Source organism: Genypterus blacodes, unplaced genomic scaffold, assembly GCF_046128005.1.
Source record: "Genypterus blacodes isolate CSIRO-AG114 ecotype Tasmania unplaced genomic scaffold, CSIRO-AGI_Gbla_v1 ptg000055l_1, whole genome shotgun sequence".
Lineage (NCBI taxonomy): Eukaryota > Metazoa > Chordata > Actinopteri > Ophidiiformes > Ophidiidae > Genypterus > Genypterus blacodes.
The window spans coordinates 2,258,563-2,276,940 of record NW_027466867.1 but is presented as its reverse complement, the minus strand read 5'-3'; the positions used below and the strand labels follow the sequence as shown (position 1 = coordinate 2,276,940).

Below are 18,378 nucleotides of genomic sequence, written 5' to 3'. Positions count from 1 at the left end.
AAGTTTTTAAATAGACGACAACAACGTAGCACTCCAGCTGGGACAAAGCTTTTTTTTTTTTTTTTTTGGCCAGGTAGCAGAACGAGGTGGCGTCGGTGAGAACGCCGGGCAAAAACGCAGCAGCTGCAGTTCAAAGACGGTTCAAATGTGAAGTATGGTGTCCGTGCACACTGTATGAAAACACACGTGACTCTCATTAGCCTCTGAATGGATCAATATTGTCTAGTCGATAGGGGGAGAGGATCAGGTTCTAGTCGCCTGCTCGGCTCCATCAGTGGTCAGGCAATGGAAGTTCTTAAATGTGATTGTCTGTCAACCAAGCCCTCACCAGTCTCCCCCGGCAACCTGTGGTAGAAATGAATATGTGACCTCTGGCCAAATCCAGACCAACCTCACACCCTGTGACTCACTTTTACGCCAAACGCCTTCACTGCAAAACACACACACACAGACACACATCACAGCTAGGCCGTCATTACTGTACACACCAATGTCTCAGGAAGGAATCATTTTGTGTGCTTGGCCTGTTCTTTGTATATGTTCTGTGCTGCACCTCCACTATCCCCTCCTATCACACACACACACACACACACACAAACACAAACCCACACACAAACCCACACACTTCTGCTACTGAGCCCCGGGAAACTTTCTTCACTCACTTTTGTTGGGCCTGGCACAGAGACCAGGACTCGTGCGGAGAGACACTGACCCTGACGCTGACCAGCAAAGTGTTACGACATAGGATGCCAGTGTGGAGTCTCTCTGAGTCGTTCATGTGTTCTTTTTATTTGTACGGTCAAAGCTGCTTTTCGTCATTACGGACTTTAACCTGTCCAGAACAGCGCACAAGTTTTTCCCTCCACAGCTAATCTGGAATAGCAACAGACACACCGTCAGTTTGAGAAGTATGGAATATGTTGCAATTTTGTCAAGATTATCAAGCGACTTTGGAAAAAAAAAAAAACCAAAACAACAAAAAAAGATAAAATAAAACCAACATTTAATAATTATTGAATGTGTTTGTGTTGTTCATGTGTCAATCATTTTTTATAAGTGAAGAGGGAATGTTTTGTTGCCTCTTCCTGGGATTTGTACGGCTCACTGCACCACTGGGGGAAATCCAGCCGAGTCCTACTGAGCCACTGGCCTACTTCCATTAATACTGCAGCCGACCCGAGTGGCGACCTCGATGTTCTAGCCCGGGGATGTTGGTTTCCTCTCTCTCTGATCTTGTGTCATCATCGGGGCGCTGAAGTCCAGGGGACTAATGACCATCTAATTAGCAGGGCCTGATGCCACCACCATTACCTTATTAGCTCTACCATTGATTGGTAGAGCTTTTCTGGGAATATTTTGTGGGAACAAGGCAAAAAAAAATGAAAGAAGGAGAAAAAAACATAAATAAAAAGGCAAGTCACAGCGTGAACTGAATTTAGAGTGCAGAGCTCGCAGGCAATGAGCTTCGACTTATTTCCACTCTTGCAGGGCACAGTACACACACATGGTGAAGGCTGAAAAACCTTCGTGAAATAGGAAATATTTGAAAAAAGCCTGAAGGCCAAAAAAATGCTTGAAGAGTTTCTCTGCCTGAAAGTATGAAGAAGTTAAAAGAGCCTGAAGCCATAGAGTGCCTAAAGACATTTGAATATGTTTTAATGGAGATATTTTCAGATGAAAAATGCTGAATATTTGAGTAAATATTAAATATATGGACGCCAAAACTCATGGCAATAATGTCCCGATTATTCTGAACATTTTGATGTTTAAACCGCGTCTGTAGGTTCGAAGAAATCGGAACTACTTCAGTGCTAAAAATACCTACGGAAGAAAACAGAAGATCCAAACCTGTGATTGGTTAAATTGTGTTCTGAAATGACTCGGGGTGGAGCTTGGCCGGATGCTCCGCCCTTCTATTTTTCAACCAATCACCTTCCTTGGCGGGGGTTTTCAAATATTTTCAAATCACCGTGCCCATACTGCGGAGGGATTACTCCGCTAAATTCGTAAACAAAATAGTTCCCTTTTGTGTATGAATGTTTTACGCGTAGATTATTTAAATATTGCGGTAAATGTTACAACATAGATTTCTATACGGATACTACGACATATTTGAGTTATTCGGATGATTTTGTTTGATACTACGCTAGTGTAATTTGGCGGAGGGATATTACTCCGCTCTGCACGATGCGAGGCGGAACAAGTTGTAGCGTATTGGACGTCAGCCATTTGTAGTATTCGCCGTAGAGTTAGGTAGGGATTTATTTCGGCGTAAATTCTTGATATGTTAATATAAAACTTTTCTCCTTTCCTTGCACCAGTTGATGGATTTTCAGAAGTTGACGTGTCTCTGAGCGGTCTTACAGGTAAGACTAAAACACGAGCACCCGTGTGTGTGTGTGTGTGCATGTGTCCCGTTCATATATCTAACAAACTTCATATCTTATTTTCAAGCTAAGCTAGTCGCAAATGCTACTTGAAGGTTCTTTTATTACGTATATTTTATCTGCAAAGCGGAAACTGTCTTTTTCTACACGTGGGATATTAGCTGCTATATAAATTACATGTGATATATGTTGTATTCTTCATTCAGCTATGAGTCGATTACAATATCGTCGAATTAACTTTGCTATCATTTCGATCTGCAGCCTTAAACCATGACCCGTGTGTGTTAAACTAGTTAAATGGTCGCGGTAAAGCGTGTAGTTAAATGGTCGTAGTAAAGATGGATTCTGAACACGTTGCATTCAGGCATTGCAACGTGTTTCTATGTAATCTAGCAAGTTGAGCCAGTGAAATAAAGATCAAAGTAACATACAAACAAGCTCTCTCTTATGTGCATATCTTGTGTTATTTCCTATCTTGTTACTTAATGACTTTACTTGCTATTTAGGTACGATAATGCCATTACACGGAAAGATAGTGGTGATTAAGAGGAGCGGAGGGGACGGAACTGAGTTTCCTCTGACTGCCGCATGCTTGTTTGGAAGGTGAGTGTTTGAAACATGTTCTGATTCAAATCCGGATCTAATTGTCTATCAGTTTAAGTCTCCGTTGCCAACAACATTTTACACATAACTACAAAATACTATGACGTGTTATCTGTATTTACTTAAGCTTTCTGGTCAAATACTACAAATTGTGTTGCCAGAGTCCATGCAGATATTTACAGCATTATTCCATGTGGCCTCGTGTTGGAATTGACAGACACCCTACGTGTTCGTTTTGAATCGGAGGCGGGCCTTAATAGTACCCGTGACGTCATAAGCAGAGTCCCCTTTTATCATAGGAGATGCTCAAGGGCACACAAACTGGAATTATTAACCAGATTATTTTCTTGCGGCTTAAAAGTTAACTTCAGCAAAGAGTTAATGTTAAGGAAATGAATACCTCAGCCATAATGGGACAAACAAATGTGCGTGTACTGGATAAGTGATCAATCAATAGGTTTGGAGCAGTATCTGGTAAAAGTGAAATGTTTTGGTTGTTGTGGCAAACTGCAGTTGAATAGTTTGCTCCAGTACTTTCTGCGTAATATCAAACAAACAAAAGCACCATGTACACTTGAGTCTTCATATGTTTGTCTTTGTCTGTGTGATTTGTTTTTCTCTACAGGAAACCTGAGTGCGATATTCGCATTCAGCTTCCTCAAGTCTCTAAGGAGCACTGCAGAATTGATTTAAATGAAAATAAAGAGGTAATACTGCAGGTTGAATATGAGCATGATGTGAATTATTTTGAATAAGTGTTACTCTTGTTAAATATGGAACTAATGAGTGTTTTCTAAGTAAACAGGATATACATGTAACCAGTCTGGAGCTCATTTGACTTTGGCTGTGTGAACAAATGTTTCCTCTTTGCTTCTGCAGGTTGTTCTGACTAATTTGAGTGTCGTGAACCCAACCCGTGTCAACGGCGAGGTTTTGCAGCAGTCTGAACGTTTGAAGGATGGAGATGTGATCACTGTTATTGATCGTTCTTTCAGGTACTGATTTGTTATTGTTGTTGTTTTGTTATTTCGTGCATGTGAAAGGAAAAGTGATCTTTGTGCTGACGGAACGCTTAAGAAGACAATGTTTGACATCTGATGTGCCGTCTGAATGCTTTTCACGTAGCAGCATGTGTTACAGACGGGTGTAGTGGCACTTAGCCTTGCTTCCTCTTCAGCATAGACGTGTCACATCTTTTGTAAGCATGGCAACGGCGTCACTTTCACAATGAGAACCGACGGTCACATAAGTGCTGCTTACACCTTGTAGTTGTGATATCATGCAAACAAACCAAAGTCACAACGACGACTCCATCAGACCTAAGAGTGACGGCGATGATGTCATACTTCATGTTCATGTTTGACCCTCAGCACGGGTATAAGTGGGTCCTGACCTACGTGTTTGACTTGTTTCAGGTTTGAGTACCCTCCAGCCCCCACGCCAAGGAAGAGGTCCTCTACCAGTGGCAAAACTGAAAAACTCAAAGTAACTTGCTTATCATTTATTCACCTTTTTATTAACCGAAGCGTTGCAGTCAGCACCTCGGCCCGAGTCTGCCTGCGCCCCCAATAAATCAGATTGTGTATAAGTGTGTTGACTAAAGTGTCTGACGCTCCAGGTTCTGCAAGATCAGCAAGTGGGCGACATCATCACTGAGACGGGAGACAGGGGGAAAGCTGAAGCGTCCGCAGGTGAGTGTGTGTGTGTGTGTGTGTGAGATGCTTTGTTGTTCTGAATCAGCGGTTTGAGAGTGTTGCTGCTGTTGTTGCGTCGGCACAAGGGAGCCGTTTGATTTCTTACTCAGAATATTGAAAATAAGCTCAGTGAATCAGTTTTAGTTGTGTGTTTGACGGCGCGGCCTGACGCTGCCGGGGATTTATGTACAGAGTGCATCCCTGACCTGAGGACGGTCCTGGTTTGTTATGATTTAAAATAGATATTTAAGATGTGATGTAAAAGGACAGACTTCAGGACTTATAATTACACTGACAAATGTTTTAAAGTGAAAACGACAATGAAATGCAGAAGCATGAATAGTAATGTGATGGTTTTGTTGTCTCTCCAAAAAAGTCCTTTTTTGTGTGTGTGTGTGTGTGTGTGTATCTGAACTTTCTCTCATTTTGTCATATCTTGCCTGGTTCTAGATCCTCACCTCAAAGATGGAACCAACAACAAGATCCAGCGCTCCCTGGAGAAAAGTGTTGAGGTGGAATCCAAGGAGGGGGAGAGCAAGGCCGACTCTCCCTTCGGTGATCTGTATCAAATGATCAAGCAATCCCTGAACGCCAAGACCCCGCGGAAATCCGCCAGCAGCGTCCTCGAAACGCCGACATCAAGGGGTTACACGCCAAGGCCCGGATCTGTGAGAGCAGATGGTGGGAAGCCTGTCGTTACCCCCGCAGTCAAAAGCACGCCTAAGAAGGAAGATGAGGGAGAAGTGTCTGCTGCGGCCAGTGTAACCGAAGGCGATGCTGAAATCAAAGCCGCGCCTCCATCTGCTCCGACGCCGCAGCGGCGTTCCCCCCGGAGCTCCGCTGCCGAAGCACCCGCGCCCCCGTCTGAAGAGAAGGCGGCCGAGCAGTCCGACGCGTCTGGAGCCTCTCCGGCTAAGAAGAGGGTCCGTTCATCCCCCCAGAGGTTCAGCCCCAACGAGGTCATCCAGATCATGACGGCAGAGAAGACCAAAACCTCCGCGAAGAGGAGGAGCAAGGAGTCTTTGTCCAGTAAGACAAAAGAACGCAGAAGTGGAGAACGCCTACGCGCCAAAGCGGCGAAGAAACGTGTTTCCTTTGGGAGTCAGCTGAGCCCGGAGCTGTTTGACAAACGACTGCCTCCCAACTCTCCTCTACGCCGGGGCGCCATGCCGCGGCGAAGCTTGTGTCTCACTAACTCTACCAATCACTCTCTGCTGAGGCGGGCGTCTGTCATCGGCCTGGTGCTGGTAAGGATACACATGTTGACGTTCCTGACACTGAACTTCATATAAAGACTGTGGCGTGTTCTGGGTTGTTAATGGTGTTTGTGTTTCACAGGAAGAAGATCCAGCCCCCGCCGTTCCGTCGGCAAAGAACACACAAGCAACTTCCTCACCTGGGAAGAAAGCTCAGTCTCCTGCAAATAAATCGCCAATTGCCAAGATGCCGTACGCTGCTGCCGGGGCGTCTCCCGCCAAAGGCAAACCGGAGAGTCTGAAGATCCGCTCTGAGCCCAGTGTGACGGTTCAGGGCATCACGCCCACGGCCAGGAGGAGCTCCACGGCCACGCCCCTGACCTCCTCCACCAGAACGCCGTCGCAGAGCCTGACGCCGACAGTGCAGGGGCGTTTCTCCGTGTCGCGCATCGGCACCCCGTCTCCCACCAGCCAGGAGGAGGCGGCGATGGTCGCCCCGCCGCTATCCGTCCCCGTGACGCCACTGAGGATGAAGGGCGCGAAGACCCCCGTGCGGCAGCCTCCCAGCGCCGTGAAAGTCTTGCGGAAGAGCGGCGTCTCCCGAGCTTCAATGAAAGGTACGACGAGCGACACGTAACGCTTTCTGCACTAACGGTTTCCTTTTGATGCTCAGGTGTCCGGGACCCCAGGGAGAACAGGAGTTTGGGCTCCGGGTGATTTCTCCGCCAGATCGCCAGCAATTTATAGAACCATCTTCAGTTTGTGTTTACAGACGGCCGGCACATTTTATAGCCTAAATTATATCAATCTCTTTGTCCATTAAGAGACGTTTGGTGAATTAAAGATGAAATACAAATTCAGCTGAGGACTCTTTGTGTATCTTGTATTTGTCAGCAGCAGTTCTTGTTGTTTCTAAATATCTGATGTGTCGGATCTGTTTGTGTTTTGCGGCGCAGTCAAGAAGTCGTGGGCCGACGCCGTCAAGTTTGGCTCGTCGCAGCACCAAGCCGCCGGCCCGTCCAGAAAGGCCGCCGCCGCCGCGAGGACGACGAAGAGAGCAGCGGCCAAACTGCAGGTAAAGTCAGACGCACAGTGACAGTGTGTGTAAAACGCCTAACGTGTGTGTGTGTTGGCTTGTTTTTGCTGCTTTCATGTCCTCCCTTATCATTCACCTTCTCGTGTGTGTGTGTGTGTGTCTCTCTCTCTAGGCCTCTCTGACTCCTGCCAGGAAGCTCCCGGGCCACGTGAGCACCGGGCACGCAGACTCGCCCGTCACCATCGTGGTGGGCAGAGCTCACCAGCGGAAGGCCTGCTGCCCCGCCGGTGCCGCGCCGAGGCTCGTGGCCAACGCCGCCGTCGCCAAGAAGAACCTGAAGATGGACGAGGATCTGAGCGGTAACGTCTTTGCCCTCAGGCCCGCGTGTGTTTGTGTTTCCGTGGTGATTCCTCCCGCTCACGTTCGCCTTCTTTTCCAGGAGTGGCTGACATCTTTAAAACCCCCATGAATGAAAGACAAAGGACGACGTTGGTTGACGATCAGGGCGCCACCCCTCTGGGAGCTCCGCCCACACCGGCAGTAGAGGCATCGCTGCTGAAGACGCCAGAGGAGCCCGGTGAGTGAAGGAGAACACAAACGACTCGTGCGGCTCTGTAACTGAAGCAGCACCGCTCTGCCAAACGTCTCCATGTTGCATTTGTCCGGAAAAATAACAACGTGATTTCATCTGACCGCTCTCCAGGTGAGATGCTCGTGTCGCCGCTGACCGCCGCCTCTGCGACGAAAGGCAGCGGATACAGCAGCGAGGCGGTCAAGCGCCTCCTTCAAGGGGACGAGGAGAGCTTCGTCGGCGAGATCCCACCCCTACAGATTCCCTGTGGCGTCTCAAGCGAGCAGCAGTGCGTTGGTGTGGAGACGGCGGCTCCAGCGACCCCCAAACAGAAGCCTGAGGCACCCGAGTGTCTGACCGGGGTGGAGAGGCTCATGAGGACGCCAAGACAGAAATCAGAACCTCTGGAGGACCTGCGGGGGAAGATTCTGAAGACGCCGAAGCAGAAGCCTGCACCGGAGGAGGAGGAGTGCCTCACCGGTGTGAAGAGGATGATGAAGACGCCGAAAGTGAAGGCTGAACCGGTGGAGGACCTCAGAGGGAAGCTCCTGCTGACTCCCCAACAGAAGCCCGAGCAGCCAGAGTGCCTCACCGGGGTCAAGAGGATCTTCGATACGCCGGCTAACAACAAGGAATCTGACGAGGATCTGCAGGGGAAACTTCCGGACACTCTCGCAGCGCCTGAGGTCGCAGACGTGAGTTTTGCCGAAGTTGAGGAAGTTCCTGAGACACCGGCGCCTGAAGCGGAATCTGTGGAAGACCTCGCCGAAATGACGGACAGCGCAGAAACTCCTGAGGGCGACGGCGTGGAGGAGAGCCTGGAGCAGACGCCAGGAGGGGAGGGGCTTCAGGAGCTGAAGGAGGAGCCGAGTGAGCCTGCAGCACAGATGGACACACATGAGGTAATGCAGACGGTGATTACATCATCGAGCGCTTAGGTGGATGAAGCTCGATGCATTTAAAACATAAACACTGCTTAAACACCGACCTCACTGTTTGTGCTGTGAACTCTACAGGCTGAGGATGATCAGGAGCCTCTGGGCTGTGAGTCAGGCTCAGCCGGAGGTCAGGCTGAGGCCCTCACCGTTAAAGAAGAGGACGTGTGTGAGGAGCAGCCAGATGTTCCTGCTGCTGGAAGTGAAGACGGACCGTCAGATGTCACAGAGGAGGATCCCCAGGATGTCGCAGGAAGTGGTCAGTCCTCCCACAGTGCGCAGTGTCGTTATGGAAACACACTTCAGCCATTCTTTGTGTTGAACTTGTTTTCTTCTTCTTCTCTTCCTGTGTAGTTCCAGAAGCCGTCGTGGTCGATGTGGGCGGCAATGAGAAGTTGGAGGACGAGTCGAGAGAAGAGTGTGAATCCCAGTCTGTCGCCATGGAAACGGTCTCGCAGACAGCCGAGGAGGAAGACGTGTCTGAAGTGGTTTGTGCTGAGACGGCAGAGGAGTGTGACTCATCTGATGTCGTGGAAACCGTCTCCCAGGCAACCGAGGAGGAAACCGTTCAACCCGAAGAACAAGCAGAGAGCAAAGTGACAGAAATGGACACTGCCACCGTCGACCCGGACACCCAGGAGGAATCTGCTCCAGGAAGTGTGGAGTCAGGAGCAGAGGACGTCCAGCAGGAGGCAGCAGAGCGCTCAGAAGAGCCTGAGGTCGCTGCTCCAGTGAGAGGAAGACGAGGGAAGAAGGTGGAAGCCGCAGCGCCACCTGCTGCCAGACAAACCACCAGAAGCAGGAAACCAGCGTGTGATGAGAGTAAAGATGTGGAGCTCACAGTGGCTGCACCTTCTGCTGACGCCGTCAAGCCTAAGAGAGGAAGAAACGCCAAAAAGGCCGCTGATGAGCAAGTGGCCCCGGCAGAAGAGCTTCCTGCTGAAGCTCCCTGTGTCCCGTCTGTGGCGGTTGATGCCGACCTCCCCGCCAACGACCCCCCAGCTCCCCAGGAAGAGGCCGCACCGAAGCCCAAGAGAGGAAGGAAGGCCAAGCTGGCGTCTGTGGAGCAAAGTGACCCGGCGCTCGCTGAGCACAGAGCTGAAGATGAAGCTCAACCTCCTCAAGCTGAGCAGGAGGAAGGTGAGTCGCTGTTCTTTCATTTAGGAGGAATCAGAGCTCATAAAGTGATCTGCTGTGTGATCGGTAAAACCTCCCTGGACTCTGACTCGTTGTTTTATTTTGCACAGATTCAAATGAAGGCGAGAAGCAGGAGGAGGAAGTCCCTGAAGCTGAGGCGGAGGCGGAGGAAGCGGCGGTAGAGGAGAGCGTGCCTGAGGAGGACACAGCCCCCAAGAAAACCATCAGAGGCAGAAAGGCACCGATGGCCGAGCCTGAAGCAGAGGGAGATAAGCAGGAGGAAGAAGAGCCCGCCGCTGCTCAGGTGAGAGGAAGAAGAGGGAAGAAGGCTGAATCTTCAGCGCCGCCACCTGCCAGACAGACGACACGAGGCAGGAGAGGGAAGTGTAATGAAGCCGTGGATGCTGAGGTCACGCAGGAGCCAAGCGAAGCTGCGGCCGCTCCGAAGCCAAAGAGGGGAAGGAACGCCAAACAATCAGCTGATGATCGGGCTGAAGCGTCTCCAGAGCTTCCTGCTGAAACCACGCCAGTGCCTGAGGCTTCAGCTGAATCTGAGCAGACTCCTTCAGTCAACGCTGCAGAAGAAGAAGAACGCGACTCGTCTCCTGTGGAAGAGGTCGCCGCCAAGCCCAAGAGAGGGAGGAAACCCAAGCCTGCTGAAGAACCTGCGGCCGAAACGAACGAAGTGGAGAGCGAGCAACCTCAGCAGGCCGCCGCCGCCACTGTAGCGCAGAAACCCAGACGAGGAAGGAAGGCGAAGCACGATGAAGAGCATGAGGAGGCAGCCGAGAGTGTGGACACGGTGCAGCAGACTCGAGCTCCGACCAGAGCCACGAGGGGAAGGAACGCCAGACAGGAAGAGGAGACTACAGCGGTGACGGCGGATGAACCGGAACCAGAACCTGCACTGGTGGCCGTCGCTGAAAAGCCCAGAAGAGCAGGGCGGACAAGGAAACAGGACGCCGAGTCTGTGGCTCCTGTGGAATCTGCTGAGGCCCAGGAGAAACCTAAACAGGGCCGGGGAAGAGGGAAGCGGGCCGTCACGGAAGAGGTCGCAGAAGTGCCCGAGGAAAAACCCGAGGAGGTGCAGGAGGCAGAGGAGAGCAAAGACGCCGAGGCTCCGGTCAGGAAAGCCGGCAGGGCGAGGGGAGCGAAAGCCGCCGCAAAAGCTGTGGAAGCAGAAGTGATTCCACCCAAGAGAGTTTGCAGAGGTATCCGCTCGGCCCCAGCAGACGCCGCTGAGATGCCAGCAGCTCCTCCCAAACGAGGAAGACGGGCGGCAACCAAGCCCACAAACCACACAGAAGAAGTTCCAAGTAGTGGGAAAGCATCGGAAGCCGACGCCAACGCCGAGCCCGCTCCAGCCGAAGACAAGAAATCGGTGAAGTGGACAGAGGCGCATCAAGTGATCGAGATTCCAAACCCGACGCCGGTGAAGGCGACCAGAGGCAGGAAGGCCAAATTGCCGGACCAAGACGCTCTGCAGGAAACCCCCGTCAAGAGGGGGCGCCGCGCCACGGAGGACGCCGAAACAACTGAAGAGAAAGATCTCTCAGGGAAAACTGGATCAGAGCCAATCAAGAGAGCGAGACGAGGAGCGAAGGCTGCTGAGGAGGAGGAGGAGGAGGAGACCAAGGCCGTGCAAGAGAAGCGCAGGGCCACCAGCAGACGAGCAGTGAGGAAATGAGGCCGTCGGTGTAAAGTCTTAATATAAAGTATTTAGTGTGCTTGGTTTTCAGACTGTTTGGTGTTTTAGCTCCTAGTTTTACTGAATAAAAGTCCAGCACTGTTTTTATATTTCCCATTCCAGAGTGGAAGCCGGTCTGACTCGTGTTGCTTCAGCTTTTATGTTGATTATTTCTGTTTTGATGAAAAAAGTGCTTATTAAATTTTTGTACGCAAAAACGTTTTTCCATAAGTCTAAAGTTTTGACATCGGTTTTATCTCCATCATGTCATCAACGTGCTGAGTGTCAAATGTTTTATTTTCCCATGAATTAAGTTTTATTTTTGCCATGATTATTAAAAGATGTCAAACCAAGTTCAGTGTGTGGTGTTTGACACTTGTCAATAGTTGAAAGGATTATTATGTCACATTTTGATATTTAGTCTCATGTAAACAGGCCCCGAAAAATATTAAAAACACTATGTTTACAATATCCTGTGACGTAATTAGATGGAACGGATCCCGTATATCAATGTGATAAACACAAACTACTATATTGTGCCACCAGGGAGAGACATTGTTCCGTTAGCCAATGGGTGTATTCTGCGATTAAGACTTTACAGTTTAATCATTAATTTGAAAGTCGGATGGTTTATTGTGACGGTAACATAATTAGACATAACTAAAACACGAGCATTTTGTGAAGATCATAACTTTCTACTTTTTAACTCCTGCGACCGGAACCTTTGTCAAGAGATCAAGAATAGTCCGGACACATTTGAGAGACGGAAGGAAACAAACGCGGTCCCGACGCTGGAGGGAGATTTGAGACGCGCTGACCTGAAACTCAGCTCAAGTCTTTGTTGCATTAGTTTCCTCTCTGCTTCATCTGAGTGTTTCTGCAGCCATGGAACCTGAGGCGGACATCAAGACGACGGCCAAAGGCTTCTTCTGTATGCTGTGTAACGTCAACCTGCCGAACCGTGAGTAACTCAAGCTAACCGAGCATTTTATTTATACACGCGAGTCCACTTTGCGCAGGATTGTATTATTATTGGATTATATATGTTCTTTGTTTAATTTTTATCAAGCCGCAGAATGCAAGTTGTGTTCTTCTATCGAGAAAACGAAACTTCTGCTAATTTCGAGAAAATGAAACTTTCCAAACACAGTATAACGTCATCAAAGTGTCGTGTTATCGCGACGGCAAGCTTGTAAAGCTATACAGTCTCGTTATCTCTGGAATACACGAGTGTATCTCATCTATCTCATTAGAGCAGACTCATGTTGTCAAGGCTGCATTGTGCGTCTACAACTAGAATAAGATGACTTTATGATGCACAACTTCACTACATAATCAGAGCTAAACCCAGGTGTGTTCTGATACATGCCTAAAAGCAAAAACGTGATGTCCGTGATTTTAGCCGGCAACGGACGTTCCCGGCGCCCGCGCAAAACTGGTTCCGGGTTGAATAGGAAAAAATATTAATGAAAAGTCAAAAAGTGTTTGTTCACAGTATTTGAATTCATTCAATACATTGTGGTGTTCAAAAACTGAGCACTGAGATGAATCTTTTGTGCCACAAAGCATATCATGTGTGGACTCAAATGTAAAAAACAAATAACACGTAAGATGTATAATAATAAAAAAATGCTTTTTTGAAAAGCATAAATAACCTTTTATGTTAACAACAAAGGAGATTGTAAGGAAAACAACATTTCAACTGCTCAAAAAGTATAGCATTGTACGGCCTAAAGCCGGACATCTGGCCACCCTAGTTGTCATTCATTCAAATCACAGACGTTGTTGGAGTTCCTGAGATTCCTTGGATGGAGATTCCGGTTGTAAACACACACGCTTGTTATCCTGTCTTGTTTGAATCCTTGCTTCCTCTCTCCTAGAGTCCAGTCTGGAGCAGCACGTGCTGGGACGGAAGCACCAGACGCTGAGGACCGTGCGCTCCACCAGGAAGAAGGAGGAGGAACACAGCGTTTTCGTCAGCGGCCTCAAACCCGACACCACTCAGTTGGACCTGGTTGAATACTTCCGGCAGTTTGGAGCGGTGACCGATGTCATCATGGACAAAGATAAGGTCAGGCAGGCGACACACGCTGAGACATCTGTGAGATCTGACCAGCTGACCTGATCTGACCTTGCCCTCCTCCTCTCCTAGGGCGTGTTTGCCATCGTGCACTTCGGCGAGGAGGCCGGCGTGGAGGCGGTGCTGTCTTGCCCCGAGCACCGGCTGAAAGGTCTGAAGCTGCGAGTCAAACCGCGGGAGAAGAAGGAGTTCAAACTGATCCTCAAGAACAAGGACAACGACCAGAACCTGCAGCGAGCGTTTGAGCGACTCAAACCCGACCTGTGTCAGACGGCGTCTGTAAGTGTCCTCTCAGTCTACAGGTATGAGTCGGCGCCATAACTGATTTTGAGTTATTGATGCGTGTGTGTTCCCTGAAGGTGGACGCTCAGATGCAGCACGTGATGGAGAGATTCCAGCTGGGAGACAACGAGAAGAAAGCCCGAGGGTTGCTGGTTCAGCTCCTGCAGGAGGTCTTCATCGAGTTCTTCCCAGGTGATCTGTTGGAGCGCTGTTTTTACCCTCTGTATCCATGACGACACACACGTGTAAAAGGACTCAGATCAGCTGTGGTTGATGATCCGTGTGTGTGTGTCTTGCAGACAGCCAGGTTCTACCGTTTGGTTCCTCCGTCAACACGTTTGGCGTCCACTCTTGTGACCTGGACTTGTTCCTGGACCTGGACAACACCAAGATCTTCCAGGCCCACGCCAAGCCTGAACAGGTGGGGCACTCCTCTTTGATCCGCTCGGACCGCAGCTGATGTTCTGTAATGTGACGTCTGTAACCGCTCTGCCACCTTTGCTCCTCCTCCTCCTCTCTCTCTCTCTCTCTCTCCAGACCGGCGAGGGCACCTCGGACGATGGCCGCTCCGAGGACTCCATCCTGTCCGACATCGACCTGTCCTCCGCCTCGCCTACCGAGGTGCTGGAGCTGGTGGCGGTCATCCTACGGCGCTGCGTCCCCAGCGTGCACAAGGTCAACGTGGTCGCCGGCGCCCGCCTGCCCGTGGTCAAGTTCCATCACCGCGAGCTCAACCTGCATGGCGACATTACCATCAACAACAGGTCCGCTACACCGCTCTCACTCTCTGCGCTCAGCTGCGGTAAACATGCGGTGCCTAACGCTGCCTGTCTTCCGTCTCCAGGCTCGCCGTGAGGAACACACGCTTCCTCCAGCTGTGCTCGGGCGTAGAGGTCAGGCTGAGGCCTCTGGTGTTCGCCATCCGCTACTGGGCCAAGCAGAAACAGCTGGCAGGTGAGCCGCACCGAGCAAGACGCCAAAATCCTGATGGGTGGACCTGTGACTGGATACTGGTTGTAGTTTCATACTTTGGTCAGCAGGGGGCAGCAGAGCCTCACTTAGCTCTGCTTTGCTTTTTCCTGAATGTTTATGACACGAATGTGACTTTAACTTGAGAAGAACCTTTGTTTTGAATATTTGACATCTTAGTCTTTGTTTAATGCTTATTTTGGACTCAATCGTACCAAAACAATACAGAAAATCTGAAATGTTGCAAGGAAAATGCAGAGCTCTGACGTTACGGCGTCTTCCTCTGCTTCTGCCGCACTCTGCTCGTACTCGTCGATTATCTAGTTGCTCAGCGTCTGGGTTGTGGGTTTGAATCCCGGCTGAACACGTCCTTTGTCTCTCAGGTAATCCCAGCGGTGCCGGCTCGCTGCTCAACAACTACGCCCTCACGCTGCTCGTCATCTTCTACCTGCAGAACCGCCAGCCTGCCGTCCTCCCCACGGTGGAGCAGCTCAAAGCCATGGCCTGTGAGGGACACACACACACACACACACACACACACACACACACACACACACACACACACACACATCATTATATCATGGAATGAGCTGATGATGAGCAGTAAGTCATTTCCAGGTGAGGTGGTCATCGTTCCTTACATCGCCTCACTCAGACAGATTCTCAGATTCTAGCTGATGTGTGAAGATGATGTAATGTTTATATCTGCTCTGCTCCGGTCTCTGGGCCATTTGTAACCTTGTCACGTTGTCATGCAGGTGAGGAGGAAGAGTGTGTGATCGAGGGATGGAACTGCACCTTCCCCAGTCAGCCCATCGCCGTGCCGACCAGCACAAACACCCAGAACCTCTGTAAGTGACTGTGGAAAAGTTAGGAAGTGATGTTTGTGCACCAGTTTCACTCATGTGTGATTGTACATTAAAACCGTGTGTGTGTGTGTGTGTGTGTGTGTGTGTGTGTGTGTGTGTGTGTGTGTGTGTGTGTGTGTGTGTGTGTGTGTGTGTGTGTGTGTGTGTGTGTGTGTGTGTGTGTGTGTGTGTGTGTGTGTGTGTGTGTGTGTGTGTGTGTGTGTGTGTGTGTGTGTGTGTGTGTGTGTGTGTGCGTGCTGTTAGGCTCCCTGCTCGCCGGCTTCTTCACCTTCTACGCCCAGTTTGACTTTGCGGGCAGCGTCATCTCGCTCAGAGAAGGCCGTGTGCTGCCCGTGGCCGACTTCCTCGGTCAGAGTAAAGAGGAGGAGGAGGAGGAGGCCATGGAGGAAGAGCAGCCCGCCAAAGCCCACCAGAGCGGCCTGAAGCTGGGCCCCTTCAACCTGCTGGACCCGTTCGAGCTCTCGCACAACGTAGCCGGAAACCTGACGGAGCGTTCGCGGCGCAGCTTCCAGCGTGAGTGTCAGGAGGGAGAGAAGTACTGCCGCAGCCTGCAGTACCAGCGCAAGTCTACCAAGGGGAAGACCTGGGGCCTGGTGCGTCTCTTCTGTCCCCAGGGCAACGTGCCGCAGAGCAAGAGCGAGGCGGGTGACCTGAGCATCAGCATTCCCTTCAAGTTGTCGGCGCTCCCGGAGGAGTTGCGTCTTCGCCTCCACACGGCCGGAGACGCCTTCAGGCAGCTGTGGTTCCAGAGGGTCTGCTTTGCGGTGGAGGGAGTTTTCCAGAGAGTTCTCCGGTGCGGCTCGGCTCCCTCGGCCACCACCGCCGAGGATTCAGCTGTGGAGATGGAATCCGCCTCGACCTCCCTCAACACGTCGACGGCGAGCGACCTCACCGACTCCTGGGGCGAGCCGAGCCCCCCGGGGGCGGCCAGTGCCGGCGGCAAGAGGCGGCTCTCTTCCGACAGCGACGACGCGTCTCCCCACGGCAAGAAGCCGCGCCTGGGCAGGGGGGCCAAGACCGCGTCCCCCCACTGGGTCTGGACCCAGAGCCACAAAGTGTGGGCCGGCAGGAGGAAAGTCAGGAGGGAGCTGATCAAAGACCGGGACGCCCGGCCGGAGGGCAGCTGTGTGGAGGTGGAGTCCCAGGTCACCGCTCACATCCTGGACAAAGAAGAGGCGCTCAAGGACCCCGTGGAGTTCAAGGTGGAGTCCCAGATGGTGGGCGGGACGGAGAGCACAAAGGCGCTGCTGAAGTTCAAACCAAACCGGGACAATGAGGGACTCTTTCAGGACTTCTTTCACTTCCTGGAGGTTTTCTTACCCAAGATGGTGGAGACGCTGCTGCAGACAGAGGGCTGAGGTGGCGGAGTGATCGATTTATAAACACAGCGTCAGGATGTCATGGGTTCATATCTTTGTAGTTTTGAGTTTATTTCCTGATGAAAGCTTTTATGTTTCTGTGATTTTTACAGTTATTTTCTGTTGAAGGTGAGGCTGCAGAGTTTCTCAGTGAAACGTTCCTGGCAGATCTTTGTGTTCTCGGCCTCTGGTGCTGAATTAAAAAGATGTTTGTACAAACACACACACGGCCTCCTGTCATACGCTGAGTCAGTGCAGGGGTGAGCCGACGTCTTCATCACCCTCGTCTTCCATCAGAGGCTCCTTACTGCGACCTACGGCCCGCACTGACAGGAAGAAGCCACCGGGGGCAGCGTTTACTCTGAGACGGACGAGCGGGATGACGCGTGATGCAGTTGGCCCTCTTCCAGCAGGATCCCCCAGAAGCCCCGCCTCTCGCTGGGATAGGCTCCACCCCCTGGGACCCTGAGTGTGATTGACAGGTTTGTTTTTACTGATAACACATTAAATATGTCCTCAGATTAAAAATATAAATCTGTGATGACACGACTCAAACACACAGGATGAAGTATTTATTAGAGTTCATCACAAAAACTAATAATCTATATGTTTTATCATCCTAATAACTTATGAGCTGTTCAAAGTATCTCAGTTAGATCTACACCTCTCGTAAGGTTTGAGTCACATGTGGCCCTCACACACACACACACACACACACACACACACACACACACACACACACACACACACACACACGCTCAAGGGATGCACATTATTACGTACATAAACTTTGACTTGATGACAGCAGAAGAAGAAGAGATTGGACGTCAGTCAGACAGAGAGAGTTCAAAGTGTTGATGTGTATGAGTGCAGCTTTGTGTTAGTATGATGTAATGTGATGTCGCAGTCGCCCCTGTTAGCAACCGTTAACGTCTCAACTATCGATTATAGAGACGGATGAACGTGGCTGCCAATGAAGAGCCGCTTCTGTCTCGCGCCATCTGCAGACATCTTCTTCCGTCCTCCTCTTCCTCCCTCCTCTTCTTCTTCCTCCCGCCATCTCCCACACGCCTCATCAGGTATCGCCGCCCATCTCGTAGCTCATTTTTTGTGTGATGACTATGAGAATCGATCCTCGTCTTCAGCTCGCCATCAGATCTCCTGTTTTTTCTGGAATTGGCGTCAATAGTGATGACGCCCTAAGGTGACCTCTCTCTCTCCCTCCTTCCTCTGGGTAACAGCAGCTGCTCCTGTTCCGCCGTGACGCAGATCTACAGCGCCCTTGAGTCATCTGCCTCTCTGCCGTGTCCGCTGCGTCGTCGCTCCCGTAGGAACGCCACATCAGACTGCGAGTGAGTAAGATGGCGAGCTACGTGTTCAGATGACGAGGCAGTAAGACGACACGAGGTCGCTCCCGTCTGTCCTCTGAGTCAAACCGTCGTCCTCTCCTCTTGCCTGAGGCGCCTCTGTAGCTCAACACAAACAAACACACTGAGCAGGCAGAGGGGAGGCCGAGGTCAAAGGTCACAGAAGACGAACGGGCCGGTTGATGCTGCTGGTGCCAACGTGGACAC

At 50.7% G+C, this 18,378-nt stretch overlaps 2 protein-coding genes across 3 annotated transcripts; both read left to right on the top strand.

Annotated features, from left to right (window-relative positions):
- Nucleotides 1–2,188: 2,188 nt before the first annotated feature.
- Nucleotides 2,189–11,589, top strand: mki67 (marker of proliferation Ki-67). Of its 2 annotated transcripts, XM_076152156.1 has the most exons (15): nt 2,189–2,366; nt 2,894–2,990; nt 3,616–3,697; nt 3,870–3,985; nt 4,406–4,475; nt 4,609–4,681; nt 5,135–5,931; nt 6,023–6,497; nt 6,837–6,955; nt 7,089–7,275; nt 7,356–7,493; nt 7,620–8,389; nt 8,504–8,681; nt 8,777–9,562; nt 9,670–11,589. In XM_076152156.1, exons 2-15 carry the CDS (start codon nt 2,902–2,904, stop codon nt 11,244–11,246), a joined length of 5,457 nt encoding a protein of 1,818 aa, XP_076008271.1. In that variant the 5' UTR covers nt 2,189–2,366; nt 2,894–2,901; the 3' UTR covers nt 11,247–11,589. The 2 variants fall into 2 exon arrangements, with proteins under 2 accessions (XP_076008271.1, XP_076008272.1); XM_076152157.1 differs by lacking the exons at nt 2,894–2,990; nt 3,616–3,697; nt 3,870–3,985.
- A 427-nt stretch (nt 11,590–12,016) lies between these two features.
- tut1 (terminal uridylyl transferase 1, U6 snRNA-specific) lies at nt 12,017–17,155 on the top strand. The gene is made up of 10 exons (XM_076151468.1): nt 12,017–12,207; nt 13,127–13,317; nt 13,399–13,605; nt 13,686–13,800; nt 13,908–14,029; nt 14,146–14,372; nt 14,453–14,562; nt 14,961–15,083; nt 15,336–15,428; nt 15,690–17,155. Exons 1-10 carry the CDS (start codon nt 12,132–12,134, stop codon nt 16,802–16,804), a joined length of 2,379 nt encoding a protein of 792 aa, XP_076007583.1. The 5' UTR covers nt 12,017–12,131; the 3' UTR covers nt 16,805–17,155.
- The last annotated feature ends 1,223 nt before the right edge of the window (nt 17,156–18,378 follow it).